This window comes from Hippocampus bargibanti, linkage group LG06 (assembly GCF_051943395.1).
Source record: "Hippocampus bargibanti isolate YZ-2025 linkage group LG06, ASM5194339v1, whole genome shotgun sequence".
Lineage (NCBI taxonomy): Eukaryota > Metazoa > Chordata > Actinopteri > Syngnathiformes > Syngnathidae > Hippocampus > Hippocampus bargibanti.
In genome coordinates, this window is record NC_142739.1 from 1,806,727 (window position 1) to 1,833,054 (window position 26,328).

Sequence of the window (26,328 nt, forward strand, 5' to 3'; positions counted from 1 at the left end):
GTGAGGATTCATGAAGTAGTCTATTGATCTTTTTTTTTTTTGCTGTAAAAACTACTACTACTTCTCCCACTACAAGTACAACCTTTAAATTAAAAAATTTCATATAATTGTTTGATATCTGAACGGATTACTGTATATAATAGGTTGAGGACAGTAAAAACTGTTAATATTGTATTTTTTTAGCCACGGGAAAATGAGGAATAGGTGGTAATTTAGAACAGTTAAACAGATCACGTCACTTTTAATCGTATATTATTTTTTAAACAAATAGAAGATGATATAGATAACGGTGCAACGCGTTCATCATCATGTTTGTCCTTACCGGCTTCTGTACCACAACCAGGAACCGACTGGTTCCTTACCACCATCGCTGGTCTTATTCTTGTTAGATTCGTCTGTTATATTGCTCATCAGAATGACAAAAAGATCTGACACTGCAACTGAAGCTGCGAGAAAGGTAACGTATACTTTCGATTTAGAGTGAACGAGTGAACTTCTAAACGTCAAGAAAGAACACAAGTTCTGGTTGCGACTGAGAATGTAAATATATGTGCGAATATCTTAGCAAATTGCACTTCCCCCGACATTCCCTGGTAGATTAAGTGAACATCGTCCTTGTCCCCAAATTTGACTGTGAGTGTGAAAGGTTATTCGTCTGTGTGTGCCCATCGATTGACCTGTGGCGTCATCGGTGCGCACCTCGGCTTTGATGTCTTTCAAGCCTTGATCTCTTTGATGTGCGTCTCAGCCTGACGCATGTCCCATGCTTGAACATGGTATAAAAGTAGCCGTCGCGGGACAGAGAGAAATCAGAATCATCTCGGACTCATACAGACTCAAAGAGACTTGCAAAGACCCGCACAGGCAGCCGGCGTCGGGCGGACATCACAGCACGACGAAACGCCGTGCTCGACTCCAAGCTCTGAAGCACATCACATTCGTGTCACTTGCCTGGGACATCTGACAACGAAGCTACTTACAAATAAAGAGAAACATCAAACTCTTTAGACCCGCAACCAGTTTCGGGTGTCCCCCCCGCCTACTGCTTGAAGTAGACACGCGTGGCACCCTCGTGGGGATAAGCGGCTCGGATAATGGATGGATGGGTGACAACTGAGATATTCAAATTATGCAATATGTATTTTCTAACGTAGCTAACGTTACCAACGCTTACGATCCACAGTGTTCTGATCAATTACGAATTTATCGTATATGCTTGTAGTGAAACGGGCTTCTGTTGATTCGTGAACGACAAATGTCCACTTTTCTTACTATGATTGCAATTTTTTGTACAATTTGTGAGCAATAGAAGAAATCGTGGCGGGCACTAGGACCAGGCATCTCACCCAGCAGGTGCAGAGCAGGGGGCGTGTTCATGTTAAGAGTTTTTACTGCCTTTTCCCATGTTCAAATCAGATCCACTTGTTAGCAGTTGGAATAAAGACGTACTCCAGTCAGTCGCGTGTTCCCCTTCCTCAACTGCCACAACATACTTATTTTCACAATTGGTTCTTCTGCTGTTTTTTTAACAATTAATCAATGATTTATATTATTATTATTATTTGGTATGATTATTTATTTTGGGATACTTTTTATTCTAAAATTTAGGTTTCACAAGATGGACAATGCAGCAAAGCGGAGGTGAAAAGCAAACTTTCTCACAGCTCCGTCCTGATCAATATTGGAAAATGTTTGCTTTTAATCATCATCATCCCTCCATTCCTCAACTACGCATCACTGCAAAGAGAAGGACAGATGCTGTTGCCAAAAGGTTTTCTATTTAAAATTGCCCCCACTGCAGCCCTCCAAATCTTTCTCATTTAATATTTGCTTGAAGTAAAACCCTCATCTAAAATTCCAACAATCGTAGGTCTGAGCCTAAAACTGTTGTGTAATGTTTAACATTTATGGATTGTGTTCTTGTATAGATGGCCAGATTATAGACCTCGGCTTGGGTCAAAAGATGCACCTCTTTTGTAAAGGACAGGGCGAACCAGTTGGTAAGATTTTGTCCTGGATATAAATTTGATAATGAAAAGTCTGACACCATTTTATGTCATATCTGTCTAAATGTGTCTTCCTTGTACCATCGGATTTATCAATCCCTGTTTTTAGTTATATTAGATGCACCAACTGGAATGTCCTCAGACATTTGGTTTTATGTCCAAGAGAGTGTTGCCACATTAACAAAGGTGAGGAATGAATGCGGTACATTCAATTGATGTCACTTGTAATTTCACAGCCTGGCCAATGTTATTCGTCTGAAATATGATCACAGTTGTCTCAAATGTTTGCTTGCTGGATTTTGACAATTCAGTTTTGAAAACTGCTGAAAAAAATTCAGCATGTCTTCTTCGTACTATTTGCAGGTTTGTACCTATGACCGAATGGGGCTGGGATTTAGCAAGCGGTTGATGCAGAATGAAAGCACAGGGACTGAGAAGGGCTGGGGCATCTCTACAACCGGCCGGTGAATATCAAAATCCTCCATTTTAAATCATGTGGACCAACCAATATCCATACGAAACTGTATCGGAATGACAAGATGATTTATTTTCACAATGTTAATACAAAGCCAAGCATTTGGTCACTTTTTATTGGGTAAAGCTATCTATCGCACTACCCCTTACTTTTTAACATTTTACTTTAGCATTTAGACTTTTTAGCATTTTAATCTTGCAATATTTTATATACAGCGCTGTTCAAAGGAATTAATTACTGTTTTCTGATTGATGTTTATTTTTTTTTTGTTTATGTTGCATATCAGAATCAGAATCATCTTTATTGACAAGTATGTGGAACACACAAGGAATTTGTTTCCGGTAGAACACGCTGCACTAGTATCAAAAAATTGCAAAGAGGCACTATACTATATTTGTCACACTTAATTTTTGGGGGGTCATCAAGCGCATTTCAATATCTCGTACAACCATCCCATGCCAATACGACATACACAGTTTCTAAACGATTTTATTTATTAAGGGAGCTAAAATGCAAACCGACCTAATATTAATTCCCTTTTGTTGAATTTTTCAACATTGTTGGAAGGTGAAATTCATTTCAGCGGCCTGCTTGCAAATAGTTTTGTTAATTGTGATTTTTCCAGTTTTTGGACTTCCTCGTTTTGGTTGCTTGTGACCTAATATTGTTTTTACTGCAGACATACTGTATGAATTGTGTTCTCTTGAAGGATGGCCGATGATCTGCACCGTCTGTTGGCTGCTGCTGAGATCACAATGCCTTTGATTCTGGTTGGCTCAGAGATCGGCACGCTCAACAGCAGGTTCTACAGTCACATACATGACATGTACGTTTTCAAGAAAGAAATGATTGTATAGATGTAAATAGCGGTAAATGCCTTGGTAATACCCCCGCCCCCACGTCGATTTTGCAGAGAAAAAGAATCGTTCCTTGGGGACCAATCCTGTTACTGAGAGCGCAATTCTTGATTCTTCAGTTGATTTTCCATGGCCATTCAAAAACAAGCGAAAATGACCAATTCAATGTGGTAAATTGATGTGATCATGATGAAATGATACTTTCAGAAAATTATTTCCAAACCAACCAACTGTGAAACATGGTTGTTATAAAATCATCCACCTCAATATTCTCGTTTTCTCTCTTATGCGGATTTATTTGCATTACTTATGACAAAACATTTCAGCAAACAACGGCTTTGAGGTATAATAATGTATGTGCTATCAAAGCAACAATCGAAACAGTTTACATGTAATCAGAATCAGAAAACCTTTATTCGTCCCACAATGGGGAAATTTGCAGTCCACAGCAGCAATTGAAAGAGGATGGGGTGGGGGATGAAAGGATAGAAAACAAGATATTCTGAGCATAACAAAATAAAACTGTCAACTGTATACTGCGCACATGTAAATGTGCAAAACTGTTTCATAAAAAAACTGTACATACTGCAAGTATCAAGAAAGGCACATTGAAATATTACATCAACCCATATATACAAGTGTGCAGTTTTTTTTCTTCACATGTGATCACTGAGAATTGCAAAGCCTGACAGCAGTCGGTAGGAACGAACGGCAGTACCTCTCCTTCTTGCAGTGCGGGTGTAATAATCTCTGGCTAAAGGAGCTAACCAGTGCTGTCAGGGTGGGCAGGAGGGGGTGGGAGGGGCTCACCATCATAGCTTTTAGTTTAGCTAGCGTCCGTCTGTTGCCCACCTCCTCCAGAGAGTCCAGCGAGCAGCCCAGGACAGAACTGGCCCTCTTGACAACGCGCTCCAGTCTTTTTCTGTCCCGGGTGGTGATGCTGCCTGACCAGCAGACAATTCCATAGTGGATGGCTGAGGCCACCAGAGTCATAGAAAGTCTTTAGGAGTGACCCCTGAACTCCAAAAGACCTCAGTTTCCTGAGTAGGAAGAGGCGACTCTGTCCCTTTTTGATTAGGGCATCCGTGTTTGTAGTCCAGTCCAGTTTATTGTTGAGAGTAACACCCATGTACTCACCCTCTCAATGTCCGAACCCTGGATGTTCAACGGTGCAGGTGAGGATTGTTTCCTGCAGAAGTCCACCACCAGCTCCTTGGTTTTCCCAGTGTTGATCTGCTGGCACCAGTCCACAAAGTCCTTTGTCAGTCCCCTGTACTCCCTATCGTCTCCCTCTGTAATGAGGCCGACAATAGCTGAGTCGTCAGAGAACTTCTGAAGGTGGCAGGTTAGGGTGTTGTAGTTGAAGTCCGAGGTGTAGAGGGTGAACAGGAATGGAGCCATGACTGTCCCCTGCGGCGCTCCGGTGCTGCAGAGAAGCCTTTCCGACTCACAGTTCTTTACCGTCACATACTGTGGCCTGTTTGTCCTCCACACCGATGCTGGACTTGTAGGCAAACTGTAGCAGGTCCAGCGATGAGCTTGCCAGCGGTCGCAGGTGGGCGAAGACGTGTCTCTCCAGCGTCTTCATCAGGTGAGACGTCAGCGCCACCGGTCTGTAGTTGTTGAGCTCCTTTGGGTTGGCAATCTTGGGCACTGGGACCAGGCATGACGTTTTCCACAGCTGTGGAACTCTGCCCAGCTTCAGGCTCAGGTTGAACAAGTGCTGGACAATGACACACAGCTGGTCGGAGCAGGTCTTGAGGAGTTGGGAACTGATGTCATCCGGACCTGCTGCCTTCCTCACTTCCATCCACCTCAGTTGGTTCCTCACCTGCGCAGTTGTGACAGACAGGCAGGAACGTGGAGGCAGAGTGGTGGCTGAGGGTGTAGCAACAGTTGGGAGGGCAGTTGTTGGTTGCGGGAAGCTGGTCGTGAGAGGGGGCAGGGAGGTTAAGGCCACAGTGAGAGTTGGTGCAGGTGCAGCTACAGGTGAAGTTGACGGTGGGCCGGGGGCGACCGGCGACTTGTCAAACCGATTGAAAAAGCGGTTGAGTTCATCTGCCCGGTCCTTGTCTTTTTCGTTCAATGTCACTGGGCTTTTGTGGCCTGAGATGTTTTTCAGGCCCTTCCAGACACCAGCGACATTGCTGGCTTGCAGCTGCTCCTCCATTTTCATCCTGTAGGCCTTCTTCCCCTCTCTGATCTTCCTCCTCAGTTGGATCTGCATGGCCTTCAGTTCCTCTCTGTTGCCCGACACAAAAGCCCTTTTCTTTTCCTTCAGGAGGGCTTTCATGTCGGGATTAATCCATGGTTTGTTGTTGGAAAAACACTGCACAGTCCTGGTGGGTACGGTATTTTGTTCACAAAAGTTTATGTAGTCTGTGATGGTGTCGGTGAGTGAATCAATGTCCTCCTTCAGCTTCCGTGGACCATCTTCTGACCGTGCGGGTCACAGCTGGTTGCCTCTGGACAAGGGGTTTGTACGCAGGCTGGAGATAAACCATATTGTGGTCTGCTCTTCCGAGAGGGGGCATGGGGGAGGGTGTGTACGCATCTTTGGCATTAGAATAGAATAAGTCCAATAATTTATTGTCTCTGGTGGCACAAGTTACATACTGTGTGAATGTTGGGAGGTTGGATTTCAGGGAAACGTTAAAGAGTTTGAAAATTGTAAAGAGCAGTACATTGGGGAGACTCAACAAATTCTCAAAAAAAGACTTTATCAACATCGCAGGGATAATACTAGTGGGCCTCAATCGGCAGTACATTTGCACCTAAAAGCTAGCAACCACTCATTTGACGACAATGAGGTTAAAATCTTAGCGAAAGAACATAGATGGTTTGAAAGGGGGGTGAAAGAGGCGATTCTTATAAAACAACAAAATCCTTCATTAAACCGGTCTGGTGGTGTGAGGTTCAATTTGGATCGTTCATACAACAGCCTGCTCAGGCAAAACAGGTTAGGCAACTTTCGCAATGCTGATGAGGGTCGTTATGCTGATGAGGTGATACCGGGGGGAGTGGGTGTAATAGGCCAATCGTTAGTCAGGAATGTAGGAACAATCAGTGGGGCCACAGGGGGGGGTCCCACGCCCCCCCCCCCCCCAACCTGAGAGTAGGGACCTATCATAGCTGTGTCCGGCGCCACCAGGTCTGGACATTAGGGATATATAAATGGGGCCGATACGACCAGTCAGACTTTAGTTCGCTGACGAAGCCTCTTGGATAGGAGGCGAAACGTCCGAAACCTTCACTTTTGTACAGATGACGGCTGAAGAAACCTTCTCATCGTTAAAGAGTTTGATGTTTCTCTTTATTTGTAAGTAGGTTAGTTGTGAGATCTCCCAGGCAGGTGACGCGCAGAGCTTGATCGTGGCGTGGAGTCGAGCAAGTCGTGCCGTGATGTCCGTCCGACGCCCGGCATGAGCCGGGCGTGAGTCCGAGATGAGCCTGATGTGATTCTGCCCCGTGGTTCGCCCAAACTCTCTGTCCCACGACAGCTCCTTTTGTACAATTTGCAAGCGTGTGCTATGCATCAGGGTGAGACGCACATCAAGGAGATTAAGGAATTGAAAGACTGAAAGGGTTGAAATGCGCACTTCAAAATCAGACACGCGTGTGACGCAACAACGTGATTGAAGTCCCCTGAGATGATGAACAAGGCGTTGGGGAACTGGGTTTGCAGCTTGTTTACAACAGTCATGAGGGCATCGGAGGCAGCGCCGCCATTTGCCGTAGGGGGAATGTACGTCGTCACGGCTATCACGTGTGAGAATTCCAGCGGCAGGTAATGCGACCGGAGGCTAACGGTTAGCAGCTGGATGTCACGAGTGCAAGGTTTTTCCTTGACCGTGATGTGCCCAGGGTTGCACCATTTGTCATTCACAAACACAGCAATCCCGCCTGCTTTCTGCTTACCGCTGCCTTCATTTCTGTCCGCTCGTTCGAGTTGGAAGCCCTCCAACTCAGCGTGAGTGTCCGGAGTGATTGCCGATAGCCATGTCTCCGTGACGAGTAGCAAGCTGGCTTCTCGGTACTCCCTCTGGTGCCGCGTTAGCGCCGCCAGCTCGTCCATTTTATTCGGGAGCAATCTCACATTTCCCATAATGTTTAGCCACTTAACCTGGATATTGGAAACACACTGCATCCACCCATTTTCCAATCCGCTTTATCATCACAAGGGTTGCGAGAGCCTTTCCCAGCTCTCTTCGGGCAACAGGCAGGGGGCACCCTGAAGCGGGTGCCAGCCAATCGTAGGGCACACAGAGATGAACAATGATCCACGCACCGGGCCGACCATACTCCATACAGTCGAAGAATCTTTAGTAGTAATTCTGTCTAATTGACACTTGATTCATTTTGTGCTACAATGACCAGACGGCATAATGAACAAAAATTCAGACGTGACAGTTTTTCTTCCTCTGGACTGTTTTCAAAGCCTGATGGTTACAAACCTGAAACAGCAGAAAATAAACAGGCAGGTTACAATTTGCAGTTTTCATGACTGAGAGTCAACACTGCTACACTTACATGTTTGTTCTCTTTGTTTTCAGCCAAGTGACAGACCTTGTGTTGATTGACCCAATCCCAGAGGACATTTTTCAAGAGGAGCAGTGGAAAGAGTACTGGTAAGTTTATTTTCATACTTGCTCGCCGTAAATGTACACTTGCAGCATATTGAGGTACAACATCAAGTGGTTCAAAAAGAGATTGAGGGCTTGTGCGGATAAGTGATTTTAAATGAAGATTGAAAGCCGAGGACGAAGCTGAATGGAAGAAGAGCTCAAGGTCACCCAGCAATTTTGAAGGACATAAAAGAGTAGATAAAAAGTGCGAGGCATGGTTGAAGACAAGAAAACTGAGCGATATCAAGAAGAGGATTAAGGGCACGGCAGCTAGCTTTTCTTGAGTCGAGTTCCATACTCTTCCTTTATTGGCCTTTGTGGGAAGAATAGTTGATAATCTTTTCTGGGCGGGCATCATTAGCTTGATTAAACGGAGACAAAAGAAAGTAATTTGCTACGCAATCTTTAAGCGTGAAACAGATGAGCGGGGAGCGAGGGTTACGATGTGGTTAAGACACTGTATTAATACTTAATAAAACTGCTTTCATCCTGCACGTGGATGTCTCTTGCTGTCAATTAGCTTTTCTTGCTTGTCACTGTCACATAATTTCTCTCATTAAGAAATTACGGTCTTTGTGGCACTGGCTATTATCCTTAATTTTTCTGAGTGCAGGGGTAGGTAACATTTTGGAATGAGCATAATGCAAGATCGTCTTCAAATATTGGAAGGATATTTCCAAGTATATCGTGACAATTAATCTTATGGAAACTGAATAAGAATTAAAAAAAACAAACAGGTTTGTGTCTCTCGAGACATTGCAATGTCCATTCAAGTTCAATGAGATTTAGATCACTGCCCTTACAAACCCCAATTCCAAAAGTTAGGATTTTGTAATGGATGAATTACAAATCCTTGTGATTGAATGCATGACAAAGACAAGATATGACATTAAATGAAAAGAGAAATGCACATACAAACATGTATATATATATACAGTATTGTACTGTATAATTACATGGTGTTAAATCACATACACACGCGTGCGCGCAAACTCACACACACACACACACACACACACACACACACACACACACACACACACACACACACACACACACACACACACACACACACACACACAGTCTATGGTCTTCGCTTTTAAAAAAGGGTGGAGCAGCCAATAGGAGTTTTCCCATGCACTGCTGGGTCGTACAAACCTCTTCCAGTTGCTTGATACGATATTGCTCAACAGTCGCAATCAATACAATACATTCGGAAATAAACACATTGTGTTTTTGTTCCAGTACTTGGAGGAGAGTGTCCCTCACCATTGCGTTTGTGCGCCATTACCCGTCACTTGTGTGCAGATTATAGATGCATGAAACAAGTCTGATAAATAAATATCCCCGCAAATGGCTGATTTACACATGACTAAAAGTGGAACAGCAGCATTTTATAAGATGTATGTGTCCAATTATGTTTTGATTAATACACATGAATAGTACATGGCGGAATCCAATTACTGTATAAAGCGGTGATGCTCGAAGGGGGGGAAAAAAAATGACTTGATTTACTCAGACATTTCATCATTACTGTCCGATTTGCACAGGGGAGTAAAATTAGAAACATGAGTGGGATAAGGAGTAAAAATATTGTCCTGGTGGGTATGTATGCCGTGTAGAGCTGTGCATCACGGCATCACAGTGCCTTTGGCCTGGCATTAGCCAACTTGATTTAAATCCTTTCTTTGTCTGCATAGCGCAATGGATTCCTCACGTGGGCGTATATGTCTTTTTGAAATTGCCTTTATGAGCTGTTTGTCATTATCCATGGGCAGATAAGACGTGTGTAACAAGGCCTGCACCTAAAACGAGATCTAGGGAAGACCAAGTCAGCCCTGGACAATGGGAGGATTTCTACATTAAAGCTTTGTTCATTAACTGAGGCTCACTCTCAAAATGAGTTCTGTTACGTCCCACCAAATGGATTGCCATCAACTCCCTGGAATGGTATTTCTGCGCGTGGGTTCACATCCGTGTGGATTTATTTATATAGATTCATAAGGGGTCAATGTTCTTCTGTAGCATGGTATTCATATCCTTCCAGACATGATTCTTGATGAGAAATAAGGGAGTGGGGCTAGCCTCGGAGATTATGGTAAACTCAAATGTGTATCTGGACAAATTGCATTTGGACTCAACGTTTATCAGTACTGTGCTGCATTCTTTGCACAGTAGAAGCCCTGCGTCTGACTCTGAGAGCAGATGCTGCTTGATTTTACTGCTGGTTTCATTCCTCCACCATTTTCATCCATTTGTATCTGAAAGACAGTGCATGCTTTAGCAACGGTGGACGAAATGGAGTCAGTCACCTGTGCTGATGTTAAATGATGATCTGCCTGTGTCAGTTATGTGAGATTCTCTCGTGAAAAGCACCTGACGCGTTTTGCACAACCATCAGTTCAGAAATAGGACAAACAAATAAATTGTGAATTAGTTTGACTTTTTTTAAAATACTGTACTTTGCAGGTCGCAAGTTTCTCCACCCATGACTTGGCATCTAGGTTGGGCAAAGAACTGACATGTTAAAGTGACATGCATTCCATGAAGGCAGTGTTTATGGAGTGTTCATATGTATTAGCTTCTGTTAAATAGTAAACATTGGAATGTTGGCCAGAGTTCTTAATATTTGTAGTTATTTTTAAAAATGTATGTCATTGCATTGACCTGCTCTCATTGGCAGCCTAAATTGGCATCCTGCTGCTGAATTCTTGGCTCCACAAGTGAAAATATATCATGGCCTTGGTAATGGCATCTCTTCATTGGCACGCCCTTCTGTAGAAGGGGGGCAAAGTGAAAGATGGCTGTTGAACATGAGGCAGCGAGGGCTGCCCATCCCCTGCCCCTTCCCCACCAACTACTTTTAAGATGCCTAAAAAAATAGTGCAATGTATGCGATAATTCATGCTTTTTCAGTATATCGATTGGCCGGTCCGTCCATCCGTCCATCTATCGATTCACACACACACACACGAACAGGAGCAGTGAGAACATCTTAATGTGTGCCTTAAAGGACAACCGACGTCTCCGGACAAGTTGTGTCCATAATTTGTGAAATGGCTTCAAATGACTTCTACTGAGTGTATTTTACAAAGATTCCATCGCATATAGCTATATTTTACCTTTTAAGACTCGCGCTGAACATTCAGGAAGTCTTGCTTTTGTGTTGGTGACGAGTCCTCACGTTATGTCATGAAAGGACCCCCCCCCCCTGCTGACGAACAAAAAGACACATTGTAGCAGTCCTTCATCACGTCAATGTATTTTGCTGTGCTGTTTATCTGAAAACCTTGATGTTACATCCAAAAGCCGCCAACAGAGGGAGTCCAAGCTCCATGAAAGGAATCTATCAGCCTGTGGAAACGGGCTTATTCATTCCTCACGGGAGCTGGTCGCCATTTTTGGGTGCGACATTCCCCTCCGCCCGTTTGCCTCAAAATGACACGGAATAAATTCTTTAATCGATTGCAAAAATGTATGCTTTCCTCTTCAGAACTATTTGAATCATATTCATAACTAGATGTGTAAAAAGAAAGCATATTATCCGAATCTGAAGCCATTGTTTTTATTCTCCAGCAATGCAAGACGTCTTGGTGTGACGTCACGAACTGGAGGCGGGACTTTCTGAAAATGCCCAATTCGCAGCTCAATTTTTTTGCAGATTTTGGACACTTTAAGTCATTTTAATTGGTGTTTTGCATTTGAATAAAATATCGTCCTGCGTGTTTTGGGTATTTTAGATGCTATAAAACGTTTTTCTGATGTCAGTTAAAAAACAAAAAAAGTGACGTCGGTTGTCCTTTAAAGTGTAGGCTAAAGTGGCTTGCTTCTGAGGGAAGATAAAGTGAGACTTCCCTTAAAGTACTTATCGTATTCAATAATCACTCATTTTTAAAGATACAGCTCATGCAAAGCCTTAACATTAATCACTTAGTTAAATCTCTTGACTAGCCAAGTGTTCTGTGTGTCCGATTGCAGTAAAAGTAGGGTAATGATACTATCCAGAGTCTCAACGCTGGCTTTTATTAACAAAGCCTTCTGAGTGGAATTCGACAAACACTGTCAAAGTGTATTATAAACCGCAGTGAGGGAATTACACAGATAAAGAACTAATTTTATCTGGGGAAGAATTCATTTCAAATTCAGGCGTGTCACCACTCTAACAAGTGTGCGTGTGACCATGAAACTAATTTACCCGATGGGCAATCTAATTGCTCATGGAGCAGAGACCGCGGGGAACGTGCCCGTCTGATGAGATGGTCCTTACAAATTAATGACTGCTGATTGATTGGAAAAATCTTTCAATTTAATGTGACTTAATTGTGATGACTGAAATGCACAAGAGCACCACTTTGGCTCTCTCCCCCATTGTCTCTCAACTCTATTTAATTTTGTCTTTTCCTTTTAATCCTCTTGAAACATTTCCACTTTAGGATGAGAGCATATTTTTGTTTTCTCTCTCTCTCTCTCTCTCTCTCTCTCTCTCTCTCTCTCTCTCTCTCTCTCTCTCTCTCTCTCTCTCTCTCTCTCTCTCTCTCTCTCTCTCTCTCTCTCTCTCTCTCTCTCTCTCTCTCTCTCTCTCTCTCTCTCGCACACACACACATTTCATTTGTTAACTATGCTCCATACTAAGAACCTGTAATTTAAGTTTGACTAATCCTGTGCCCTTAACTGAAACAGTTTATTGGGCACTGTCATATTTGGCCATAAATATTGACCCTCGATGAACGCTGGGTCTTAAAGGACAACCGACGTCTCCGGACAAGTTGTGTCCATAATTTGTAAGATGCAGTGGCGGTGTGTGCATTTCACACCTAGGCCTTCAGTGAAGTCCTACTTAGTCCGACTTGAACACATATCCCTCGTAATACCATAATTTATGACACAACGGCTGGAGATATCATTTACAAAAGCACACGCACGCGGTACTGGGCGTGGCATCACCTTAATCGTCGACAACACAGGCTATTTTCCAGAGCAATTACACATCAATAAATCTGCATCAGCAATTAGAACTTGTCACTATATGTGATACTGCAAACAATTAAAAATAAAAGGAAATTTAAAATCATTTGTCCACAAAGTTTTATTAAGTCCACCAAGAATATGCAATCTTTAACAAGATTTTACGCTAAATTACAAAATGTCAGTTTAATATAAGAAAAACAACAAGACGTTCACAAAACGAACTATTTGTTGAAAATAAAAGTAAACAAATATTTTTCATTTGTTCTTGAGAATAGGCTTACCTACATGCGACAGCGAGTTGTTCCTCTCCTTCAGCCATTGTGGGTTAAAAAAGCGAGTAGATATACTTGGTTTCTCTACGAAAGTTTCCGGGTCTGATCTGTTGTAGCTTGGTTGATTTGCATAGCGCTGCCTCCGCTGAGGGCTGAGGTAAAGTGAATATCCAATCACAGGACGCGTACACGTCATGTTCAACGCGAGGCCCTCTAGCTGGCCTTACTGTGCCATCTCGTGATCTGATTGGCTATCGCAACTATATATCAACTACATGTGACCGTTCATGTCGAGCGCACAGACGCCCTCACTGTTGATTCTGAAGGCGTCGGTCAGATTTCATACAGCCTGGCGACACAAGCTAGCTGAATTCTGATTGGATTAAAAACTCTGACCTAAAACTACAACACTGAAAGGAGCATAACCAGATGGATATAATATAACATCAAGAAAAGGGTATGTAGAATAATTATATATATATATATATTTAGAAAAAATACTTTTTTAATGAAATTGACTCTTATTATAATTATGATAATGATGTCTGATTATGTTAGGCCAGCAGAGAAGGCCTTGCTGACTGTGACGGCCCACCACTGGTAAAATGTCTTCAAATGACTTCTAATGAGCGTATTTTACAAAGATTCCACCGCATATAGCTATATTTTACGTTTTAAGACTCGCGCTGAATATTCCGGAAGACTTATTTTTGAGTTGGTGACGAGTTCGTACGTTACGTCACTGAAGGAACGCCCTTGACCGAAAAAAAGGACACATTGTAGCAGTTCTTCCATCATGTCAATGCATTTTGCTGTACTTTGGTCTGAAAACGTCATGTAGGACCACAAAGAGGCAGAAGAGGGCTACAAAGCTCCATATAAGGAATTAATCAGCCTGTGGAAACGGGCTGATTAATTCCTTACACGGCTTTGTTACCATGTTCTGCCTCTTTTGGGTGCGACATTTCCCACCCCTGATGCCTCAAAATGACACGGAATAAATTCTTTAATCGATTGCAAACATGTGTGCTTTCTTCCTCAGAACTATTTGAATCATATTCATAACTGGATGAGTAACAAGAAAGCATATTCTCAGAATCTGAAGCCATTGTTTTGATTCTCGAGCAAGGCAAGACGTCTTGCCGTGACGCCACGAACATGGGGGCGGGACCTTCTGAAACTGGCCACTTCCGGTTTCAAATTGAAGTACTTTTTAGACACTTTGTCGTTTTTATTGGGGTTTTTTCATTTGACTTAAAATACACTGCGTGTTTTGGGTATTTTAGATGCTATAAAACGTTTTTCTGATGTCAGTTAGGAAACAAAAAAAGTGACGTCGGTTGTCCTTTAAGTTGACTGCGGTACAAGAAGGACACCTTGTGCTCATTCACGGTATTGCGCATTGTCCTGCCTTTGCGCACTGACTACTAGGAGATACAGAATAAAATAGACCATGTTTTTACGTCCTCGCCCCTTGATTATGTTCATCCATTTCACGTATTTTTAATGATTTTGTTAAAGACTAATTGCTTTCACACATGGGACGACAAGTGTTGGATGACACAGGCAACGGGTGGTCAGAGACGTTGAGTGGGTGGGTTGGGGAATATGTCGTTGGTTACATTTCAAACGTTTTGTCATCCTTTTTTGAAATTAGGAAGGATTCTCGAAAAAGTATTGATTGGTTTTATCCCTGATTGTTTTTGTCAAAACATTAAAAATTGATGTTTCAAACGTTATTTATAATCTTAGATGGTGTTAACTTTGCAACACTGGACCAAAAAAAGAAAACATAAAAAAAAACCCTGGACTCATGCATTGTAAATAGCACATCCTCTGTACGTTGAGCCAATACAGCGCTTATAAATGAAATGTATTATTATTATTACATACTGTATATCAAATATGCTTTTTATACTATATTTGTATACTTTACACTATACCACAGCCACCTTATGTCGGGTCAATACAGTTACATATATCAAATATGCTTTTTATACTGTATTTTTATACTTTGCACTAGGTACAGTTCTTATTATAATTTTTTTTTGTGCAGTTGTACATTACCGTCTCCTGACATTTTATTTTGTGCACAGAATACTTGTTTTATCTTTTGACCCCCCTCCATCCCTTTCAGTTTTGCTGCTGTAGATTGCAAATTTCCCCATTGTGGGACTATTAAAGGCTTTCTGATTCTGATTCAGATTCTGACATCAAGCCTCATAATACTGGCTTTAACTGTGGCACTATATTCTCTAATTTATGCTAAAGGAAACACCTACCTTGATGCTAATAAGCCCAGCGATTGGCTGGCGACCAGTTTAGGATGCATCCCTGTCTCTTGGACAAAACTGTTGAGCCTCTGTTGAGATAGGTTGCAGCACCCGTGCGACCCTTTTCCCGAAAAAGCGCTTCTGAGAATGGTTCCATGCGTGGCCTGCCACGAAGTGAAAGAATGACGCTGCTCATCCTGCAAGTGTAGGTTTTTGTCCACACATTACAATGTGCTTCTGCGAGAAAGCGATTCTCTTCTCCAAAGGACTTTGCAATAATCATTTAAGTATCCCTTATGTGTAATAGTTATTGATCCCATGTAATAGGCTGTGTTTAAATGGTCTTCGCTCATTGTAATAGTTGGCAGAAAGGCATGTAATAGTTCTTTTTTGTGTGCAAGCAAGTTCTCAGGTAATCGAGGACCTGCATATGAAATGAGATGGTAATGAGGAGGACGTAGAGTTGGAGGACAGGGGGGTGAAGGAGGCTTATCACCACACAGCCAAATTCCGACAGTGAATTGCGCAGTTGTAACAAAAGTGACAGAGCGTCCATTCAGCCTGCACTAATCCAGATGGGAAAGTCAAACAGCAGAAAGTCCACAGCACAAACTCATTTCATCACTTTATTAATTTAGATATTGCCTCCTCGGTCTTGTTGGGAGATGAAAAAAAAGCCCATCTGAAATGACCAAGCGTTTGCCTCGACGTTGCTCCCCCACTTGGTCTTCTCACGTTATCTGTTTAATTCATCCCTCCAATCTCGGCTGTCTTTACCCACTAAATTTCCCTTTGACACGCATGCCTTGCTTCGCATAATCCTCACTTCAGGGCAGAATTAAAAACGGGAGGGGGCGGGGGGAACAGGAAGAAATTGGACAGGTGGCTGGAGAATCCTTGAAATAAGGTTCAACGCCAAACCCTGCAATGATTGAGACAGATTTGACATGGGGGAGGGGGGGCCGCTGATAGAAGTTTTTCTTCCTTGTTATTTTTGGAATCGAGGGGTGAGAAAAGGGTGACAGGTTGAAAATGCTCAGCCACTTTAAACTCCCTTTCAAGTCAGGTCTAAATTGTACTGCCAGAATGACTTGAGGGAAAAACTGTAGCAAGGAAGATGAAAATGTCAATGTGTCATTTTCTTCCAGTGGTATGATTTAAAAAGTTTTTCAACAGTGACAGACTGAAAATGACAAAAGTCAACTTGTTTCATTTTCTGTGTATGCAATTATCAAACTGATTGGGAAGGTTTGCTTCCGAATAGAACTGCTTTGTTGTCTTTGGGAAAAAAAAGTGCCACAACTGTCAGTTCTCCATCTGCACGAGTTAATCTATCACCATGCTGAAAGAAACAAGTACCATATTTTCCGTTGTATAAGACACATTTAAGAAACATTTGATTTTCACCAAAGCTGTCAATGTGCCCTCTAATCCGATGCGCCTTAGATATATATATATATATGGTGTTAGTTGCAGTCACTAAATAATCCCCATTGAGTTGTTCCCCCGTTTATGTGGTTATGCCACCGAGTGGTGATTTTTAGCAGGAACTCACTGTAAAGAAGAAGGACACTGCCCAACACCACATATACAGCACACTCAAACAGACAACTATTTTTTTTAACTTTGTGCAGCTATTATGAAAATTCCAAAAGCACAGTTAACCACTGACTTAACGAGGGAAGAAGAAGACAAGCAAGACTTTTACTCCTTGTGGATGTGAGCCCACAAGTTTTGTGTCCCTTTTTGTTGAATCGATTATCTTCATAACCTTTGACTTTCATGTATTAATTCTTAACGCGATTTGTATTCACCTTTCATGTCCGTATTTGTGACTGGTTCATCCAGACTTCCAAGGAATAAACCCTGTATTTTTATAGACTGCGTCATGCTTCATGAAACATCCCGAGGGAGCCTCACACGTCACAAGATTCAGATTTCTTGGATGTAATATTTGAAATGTTCTGTAAAGAGCTTTATTCCAGCTGGAACTCCATCTAGTGGATGCATAACGCAACATACGACGACATATAATATATCCTTGGGTCTTGGGTCTTTTACTGAGCCATTACTGAAGCTGCTGGCACGTAATTGCTGAATTAAATGCCAGCAGCCATTACTTTTTGTGATTCATTGCCTCCTCTTCGGAGCCTCAACTGGGTAGATTAATTTCTTCCCCGCCCACATACCCTACGTAGCCAAATGGAAGCGAGCTCGGCGAATGGCCCTGAACTTGTTGGAAACACTTCAGCTGATTGGTCAGCCTTGGTGTCCGTCACGTAAACATCCTGCCCTTGAAACCTCCAATGTGTCTGCGTGCGTGCGTGAAGCGCAGTGGAGACCCCCGGAAAAAAGGTGCGCAATACAAAATCTAGCTAATAGCATCTCTGTCCCAACATTTTCGACACACCCGCAAAAATGCTCGTATGTACCGTTGTTCGTAACACAAATGCTCGTAAATCGGGAAGCGTCTGTAATGAAAACAGTTTGAAATAGGCAATTAATTAAAGATATGCCTTATATTCTGTAGCACCTTAAATTGTTGAAAACAGCGTGCAATATTATTTTATACCAAGTCCCTCACAATACGCACATGCAATGGATCAATCTTAAAATCTATGCACCTGTCGAATGTTGTTCACAGTAGTCTTTCCCTTAAAGGACAACCGACGTCACTTTTTTGTTTCTTAGCTGACATCAGAAAAATGTTTTATAGCATCTAAAATACCCAAAACACGCAGTATGATATTTTTATTCAAATGCAAAACACCAATAAAAATGACTTAGTGTCCAAAATCTGCAAAAAATTGAGCTGCGAATTGGGCATTTTCAGAAAGTCCCGCCGCCAGTTTGTGGTGTCACGCCAAGACGTCTTGCATTGCTTCAAAATCAAAACAATAGCTTCAGATTCGGAGAAGATGCTTTCTTGTTACATCTCCAGTTATGATTATGATTAAAATAGTTCTGAAGAGGAAAGCATACATGTTTGCAATCGATTGAAGAATTTATTCCATGCCATTTTAAGGCAACATTGGGGAGAAACGATCACCAGAAAAGAGGCACAAAATGGCGACCTTCTGTGGCCACCTCCGTTTCCACAGGCTGATAAATTCCTGATATGGAGCTTGGATACCCTCTTCTGGCGGCTTTTGGGTGCAACACAAGGTTTTCAGACCAAACAATACAGCAAAATACATTGACGTGATGGAAGGACTGCTAAAATGTGCCTTTTTTTTTTCGGTCAGGGGGCGTTCCTTTAGTGACGTCACGTACGGACTCGTCACCAACTCAAAAACAAGACTTCCTGAATATTCAGTGCGACTCTTAAAACGTAAAATATAGTTATATGCAGTGGAATCTTATTAAAATACGCTCAGTAGAAGTCATTTGAAGCCATTTTACAAATTATGGACACAACTTGTCCGGAGACGTCGGTTGTCCCTTAAATCTTATTAACCTTCCAAATAATCTCTTCTGACATGGTGCTTGACCTTTGTATATCATAGTTGTTGAAATCCAGTGGTGGCCCGTCAGGGCCAGCAAGGCCTTCTCTGCTGGCCTAACATAATCGGACATCATTATCATAATTATAATAAAAGTCAATTTTGTCGTAAAAAAAAAAGTAGTTTTTCTAAATATATATATAATTATTCTACATACTGTTTTCTTGATGTTATATTATATCCATTTGGTTATGCTCCTTTCAGTGTTGTAGTTTTAGGTCAGAGTTTTTAATCCAATCAGAATTCAGCTAGTTTGTGTCGCCAGGCTGTATGAAATCTGACCGACGCCTTCAGAATCAACAGTGAGGGCGTCTGTGCGCTGTACATGAACGGGCACATGTAGTTGATATACAGTTGCGATAGCCAATCAGATCACGAGTTGGCACAGTAAGGCCAGCTAGACGGCCTCGCGTTGAACATGACGTACGCATCCTGTGATTGGATACTCACTTTACCTCAGCCCTCAGCGGAGGCAGCGCTATGCAAATCAACCAAGCTACAACAGATCAGACCCGGAAACTTTAGCAGAAAAACCAAGTATATCTACTCGCTTTTTTAACGCACAATGGCTGAAGGAGAGGAACAACTCGCTGTCGCATGTAGGTAAGCCTATTCTCAAGAACAAATGAAAAAGATTTGTTTACTTTTATTTTCAACAAATAGTTCGTTTTGTGAACGTCTTGTTGTTTTTCTTAAACTGACATTTTGTAATTGAGCGTAAAATCTTGTTAAAGATTGCATATTCTTGGTGGACTTAATAAAACTTTGTGGACAAATGATTTTAAATTTCCTTTTATTTTTAATTGTTTGCAGTATCACGTATTACGTGACAAGTTCTAATTGCTGATGCAGATTTATTGATGTGTAATTGCTCCGGAAAATAGCCTGTGTTGTAGACAATTAAGGTGATGCCACACCCAGTACCGCGTCCGTGTGCTTTTGTAAATGATATCTCCAGCCGTTGTGTCATAAATTATGGTATTACGAGGGATATTTGTTCAAGTCGGACTAAGTAGGACTTCACTGAAGGCCTAGGTGTGAAATGCACGGACCGCCACTGTTGAAATCTTTTCGACTCTTGCCTATCATAAACCAGCCTAACATCGTTTAAGAGGTGTACAGTTAATAATAATACGTTTTATTTCTAAGCGCCTTTCAAATCTCTCAAGGACACTCTACAGTCACAGGATAAGAACATTTTTGTTAAATTAGTAATTTTAGGGGTGCCGGAACATGTGAAAGATTTATTCATTAAAAATAGGCTCAAGACGAGCAAGGAAATAGTTGGTAGAAAGGTGCGATGTTGGACCGCACGTCATTTGTGATGGTGGCTGCGGTGACGTCAACCACGTTGCTGTAGAAGCTACACGGACATGAGCAGATGAGCCCAAAGTTAACTGAGTTGATGACTTGAGGCTCTTGTCGATCGCAACTCGTTTTAAGAGATTCATACAATGGTTGAGAAAAAAGCAATCATATCTACCCTCACGTACAAACGGCTATTTAGGAAGTATAATTGCTTCCCATTTCCTAATTCAGGCAGAGAATTATTGAAAACTTTGTATTCAAAGTGTGGAAAGTCTGGCCCAGTTCAGGAATAAGACTGGGACTACTGTCCTCTGGTGCTTGGTGGATGATCTACGGTGTGTTGGCAGCATTTCGGGGCAGGCTGTGCTGCTTGGCACGGCGTTGGCGACAGAGCGTGAGCGCATGGCACCATTGACTGTGCTCCACTGGCTGAGACCAGCCAATTCAGAGCACCACTGAGCTAAGACCGATTAGGTCTCCTGAGTTACAAAATTGCAGCGCTCTTCTTTCATCACCCAGAAAAAAGGGGTGTTTTCATTCCCCAGGCAAATGTATTTTATTCGTTTCTTTCCCCAACTGAGAAAGGTTGTTTTCCATTTTAACTGCAAAAGTATTGTGTGACGACGGGCTGCCTGTCCGTCAAAGAGAAGCGACCTTCCCTCCTGGAATTTTGCTTTCAACCAACCAGTCCGGGTTTTTGAGCTAGTTTTATTTAATTTTGTTTGACTTGCTTGTCACAACTCCACTTTGACCCTGCATTGTAATTTGTAGCATTGATATTTCAGAAGAAAATCCACCTGTTCCTAACCTTCAATGAATAAATAAGGAATTATTTCATCTATTAACATCTGCTCATAATAGGAATAATAAGGAATTATCATATTACAGTAAAGTCTCGTTATATCAATATTCAAGGGAGTCCGAAAAAATATCGATATAACCGGGACTATCGATATATCCAATATCGATATAACGGGACTTTACTGTATTATTATTAAATGTTGTAATTATAGTTATTGTTTGTCACGTCCACTCGAGGCGTAGTGGCAAGACTCGAGGGACGACGGAAATACACGGTGAGACAGAGTTCCAAAAAAGAGACTTTTACTGAGACACGCAAAAATCAACAAACAAGGAGGGCAAACAAATGATCAGACCTGGTGGCGTGGTAGTAGCGGGGAACTTCCTGGAATACTCCGACAACAACCGTACGGAAGGTGTGGCTTTTATAGCCAGAAGGCACAATTAAGGGAATGGGGAACAGGTGCGTGAGCCGGGTGAGTCAGGAAGGGAGGGGCCGTCTGAGAGGAGCAGCGGAGGAAGAGACAGGAGGGGAGGGGTGCGCTCCTGACGGCGACGAAGATGTGACATTGTTACACTAAAAATGTGATGTGCTAGAGGGGAAAACAACACTAGGGAATTATCACAAAAAGTATTTTTATAAAAAGTGAATACAGTTTATTTAACAGTACAATTGATTAATTTGTTGATTGCTTTTTCACTTCATCACACGAAAACAAGATGAACAAAACAATCAATGCTTTTGGCAGAGTCTGAAACTCGTGACAAAGTTAGCGGACACCAGGGCAGACAACTCTGAATAGTTGCCTCCCCGGCCATAAAGTTGCCTGCCCCATTTTTCACAACTTGAAACACAAGAAGATGACTAATCGCAAAAAAAAAAAACAACAACACATTGTTGCGAAGTATAAATGATTTTTTTAAATTAAGGAAGTACCTACCACAAATGCTCCCTTGCTTATTTTATGGTAAATATCCCTTGCGGAAGATTTTGCTGCAGTTGTCGTTTGTCGTCATGGTGCACAATGCAATGTTTGCGTTGCGTTGTCTGCTCAAAGCCACATGGCCTCCTCTTTCTAAGCGCCCTTCAAAACTCTCAAGTACACTTTACAGTCACAGCATAGTCCGAAGCACGAAACAGGCCTCTGATTGGCTGCCGTGCCAAATATGCTAATTGCCAAACTAACTTCCGCTTGGCAAGTTGCATAGTTGTTGCAAGTTGTTTGTCAATAATTTATTTTGATGAAACGTGAAGATCATTTGTCCTCATATAACATAAATCTAAGTTTATTTAGTGATGAGAGACTGAAACTCTGAGTATTTGGGAAACATGAAGCCAAACAATGCCTTGAAAGGATTAATTGATCCTGAAAATAGAGAAAATGGAGATTCAAGTACAGTAAAGTCTCGTTATATCGATATCGGATATATCGATAGTCCCGGTTATATCGATACTATTTCTATGCACGCACGGAGAAAATTACATGCAAACAGGGTCGGATATATCGATAGTCCCGGTTATATCGATATTTTTTCGGACTCCCTTGAATATCGATATAACGAGACTTTACTGTATTACGTGAGTAATTAAACTGACTGTTGGGGAAAGAACATACACAGAGACACACAAATGGGTTTCCCTATGTATTTATTTATTGTTTTTTGTTTGCTTATTTTGCCCCTTGATTCCCTGTGCAATTGACTTTTGGCCAGTACGCAAGCGACCGATCGATCACAATCGATGTAATGGGCGCCCCTGTTTTAAAGCACGACACCTGTTATATTTCGTCCAGGACGAATTGAACCGACGCATAAATGAGTATTTTCTGTCGCACTCGGAGAACCAAATTGCATGCATGCAGGCATATAACGACAGATTTCGAGTGAAACAGTGCGGGGGTGCTTAGTAATGATACCTTGCTCACGGACACCGCGAACAAAATGTTTTGACAGTTTTGTCCACAGCAGGACTTGAACCAATAAGCCCATCCCTCCATTTTCTATCCTGCTAATTCTCTTTTTCGCAAATCAAAAGCATGTTTTTTTTTACAGATAATCAGAATCATCTTTATTGCCAAGTATGTAGAACACACAAGGAATTTGTTTCCGGTCGAACACGCTACACTAGTATCATCAGCAAAAAAATTGCAGAGGCACTATACTATATAGGCACTAATAATATATAATAATAATAATAATAATAATAATATATTTCATTTTTAAAACTCTCAAGGACACTTTACAGACCTAGGATAAGTTTTTCTGCTGGTGAGCAGCCGAGCTTTTTCCATTCTCATGATGCACAATATATATATATATATATATATATATATATATATATATATATATATATATATACATACACAACAAAAGATTTCTTTTTTTGGCTTGCGTTGCCCACTCCCACCCCACCCACATCACCCCCATGCGTGAGACTTTCTGTTACCAGGCCCTAATATCAGACAAGAAAACATGGTCGTTGATTTCAAAATGTCCTGTTTTTTTTCCCCCTTCAGGTATGGTCAGCTGCTGCCCTCCATTCAAGCCAAGCAGTTTTCAGCAGCTTCCGGGCTGAGCCGCTTGCTGATTATCCTGGGAGCCATTGAACCAACTATCAAAGAACACGTCTCTGAGCAGCTCATCCAGAGGCAGGTCAGGCTCAAATGTGCACTCTTGAACACACAACTACAACACAAGCCAAGTAAGAGAATTCCATAAAGGATCTAATATTGATTATTCCAATTCAGGACGGAAAGGCTGAAAAATAAATAACGGGGATGTTTTGGGAATACGCCGGAACCACAATACCATGAATGTTGGACTGTGTGTGACGCAGAACCATGTCGTCTCTGCGTCGATTTCTTTTATGTCTTTTTCGCCAAGTGGAGGACAGACAGGCTTTTGCGAGCAATGTATTCAGTGCTCAAATTCTGCCGCGAGGTGGGGCTGTTGCAAGACTGATCGTTGCTCGGCCTCGGCACTTGGTTTGAGGGAGGCTCTTTGTTTCCAAGCGTGCAGCAAATGCAAACTTGGAACGGCGACAATAGCAGATGTCATTTTTAAAAGCGCGACAATTGAACATGTTCCTGGAGAATCCACTTGCTACAAATGTCTCCTGCTATACGATGAAATCGTTTGTACAGTTTGTGAGGCAGAATGGGAAGGTTAATATTAGCAACTTCATCAGTTGGAAAACAAAAGCAGTGACATTTCCGCATTAACGAAGTCCTTAAGGCAACGCTTTCTGCTGTTGCGCAATCCTTGGACTGTGACCGTCTCCTATTTTATCTTTCCGACGTTGTGCAGTCTCACTGGCCGCGACATTAATTACAGCCGCAATATGGCATATCATCGACAAACTAATGACACCACAACAAATGCATGACTACTTTTTCAAATCAATTCCTCCATGTGTCTTTTTCACAAGGGAGTATTTCAATACTTCTCTTCCATGACACCCTATCTGACGGGTACATTTGTTCCCGTTTTTGTATTATTACGGAAATTTGTGTGTGCCATCGGTCACATTCAAAGACCCGTGCCACACAATCAGCATTTTCATCCACTGTCTTGATGATGCGCTGACGTGTGTTGGTGGGTGAAAATGAGCAGTTGGTAATGTCTCCTTGTTCCCCGCCGCCCACAATTTGATGGCAGTTACGATGCGGTACCTTTTTCAGCTTTTCGAGTATGTATTACGGTTGTTGCCAGGGAGATAAAGACATCATTGTGCTTGAATTATTCCAAGGACGAAGAAAAGGGTTTTGTGAGCATGCCATTGGAGGTTATAATGCGCACACAAGCCGGCCAAACGCAGTCAAGCATGCCGTTCATATCTGCAGAGCAAGTCGATAGCCACTGTTGATTGAACTGAAGTGGAGCGCCGTTGTTTACTGCGGCATTATCATCAGCCGATCTGATTTCACTCCATTCTGGGGTGATCGATCTGCTCAGTAATTTAACACTTAAAACATGTGTAATGTCCTCTTAGCGTTTGTTTACTGAGGATGCTTGTTTTCTGTCTTCACTAGAAATACCTTATAAGCAACCCTGCCCATCAGAGTAGTGCTGTGGATGAATATTACTTTATGAATGAAAGTGCAGCTCAAGTAAGGTAAACTTATTTTGTCCAGGGGGAGGTGAAGTGATGGGGGATGGGGGGAAAAGAAAAGAACCCCCTTCCAAAACCAACACGTAATTGGTGTTTTTTGTGTGTTTGTTTTTAAGGGACATTGTGCGATATAAACCTCTGTCAAGCAGGACCTCTGTAAGCGTTATCACCGGGGATTCCTTTGACCAAGAAATACCAAATCACCTCAATCAAGTGAGTCTGCCGACGGTGATTTTCTCTGCTGCTTTATATCAAATATTATATGCTGAGATTAACGTCTGGACAATCATGTAAAACCTGTTAGAAATGGTCCTTTTCCTTTACCAGATGGTATCCAGGCTTCAAAAGAAGTTTCTGGAGGAGTGCTACCCGTCCGTCGATCACATTCACATAAAAGGAGTAGACCGTCGAATGATCTACAAGAAGCCATCTGCCGTCAGCCACTACCTCAGGAAACTCGTCAGCCAGCGACAAGCCAAACAGCAAAGCCACTGACCCATGGCCAAGATTAACAAAAAAAAAACAGACTTGGACAAAACCGGTCATACTTCATATGAGGTTTTATCATTCACATTCAATTTGTTTTTTAACTTGGCTTCCGATATGTGAAGATTACAGACAACAGTTAAAATGTATTAGTTTGTCATGCAATCAATTTTATTCTTTATTTTTTTTTTTCAGTTAAAGGACAACCGGCACCATTTTGTTTCCTAACTGACATCAGAAAAACCTTTTATAGCATCTAAAATAGCCAAAACACGCAGGCTGATATTTGGAGTCAAATGCGAAACACCAATAAAAATGACTTCAAGTGTCCCAAAACTACTTCAAAATGACCTCGGAGATGCCGAGTTTCAGAAGGTCCCGCCCCCTTGTTCGTGACGTCACGCCAGGACGTCTTGCCTTGCTCAAGAATCAAAACACTGGCTTCAGATTCTGAGAAGATGCTTTCTTGTTACTCATATGATTCAAATAGTTCTGAAGAGGACAGCATAAATGTTTGCAATCGATTAAAGAAGTACTTCCGGATCTATTCGAGCCGACAGGACTCAAATGTAGCGTCCCAGAAAATGCACAAGATGGCGCCCGAGCTCCGTTGGAAATGGGCCAATTTGTTTGTTGGGAATTT

General features: G+C 42.0%; 1 protein-coding gene across 2 annotated transcripts; it reads left to right on the forward strand.

Annotated features, from left to right (window-relative positions):
* The first annotated feature begins 332 nt into the window (after nt 1-332).
* LOC148896167 (uncharacterized) lies at nt 333-26,183 on the forward strand. 2 transcript variants are annotated; one of them, XM_088999694.1, is made up of 11 exons: nt 333-457; nt 1,609-1,641; nt 1,929-2,000; nt 2,116-2,192; nt 2,370-2,470; nt 3,191-3,307; nt 7,892-7,966; nt 23,605-23,740; nt 25,120-25,202; nt 25,316-25,412; nt 25,527-26,183. In XM_088999694.1, the coding sequence occupies exons 2-11, from the start codon at nt 1,626-1,628 to the stop codon at nt 25,692-25,694; spliced, it is 942 nt and encodes a 313-aa protein (XP_088855820.1). In that variant the 5' UTR covers nt 333-457; nt 1,609-1,625; the 3' UTR covers nt 25,695-26,183. The 2 variants fall into 2 exon arrangements, with proteins under 2 accessions (XP_088855820.1, XP_088855818.1); XM_088999692.1 differs by having other exon boundaries at nt 339-457; nt 1,609-1,771.
* Nucleotides 26,184-26,328: the final 145 nt, after the last annotated feature.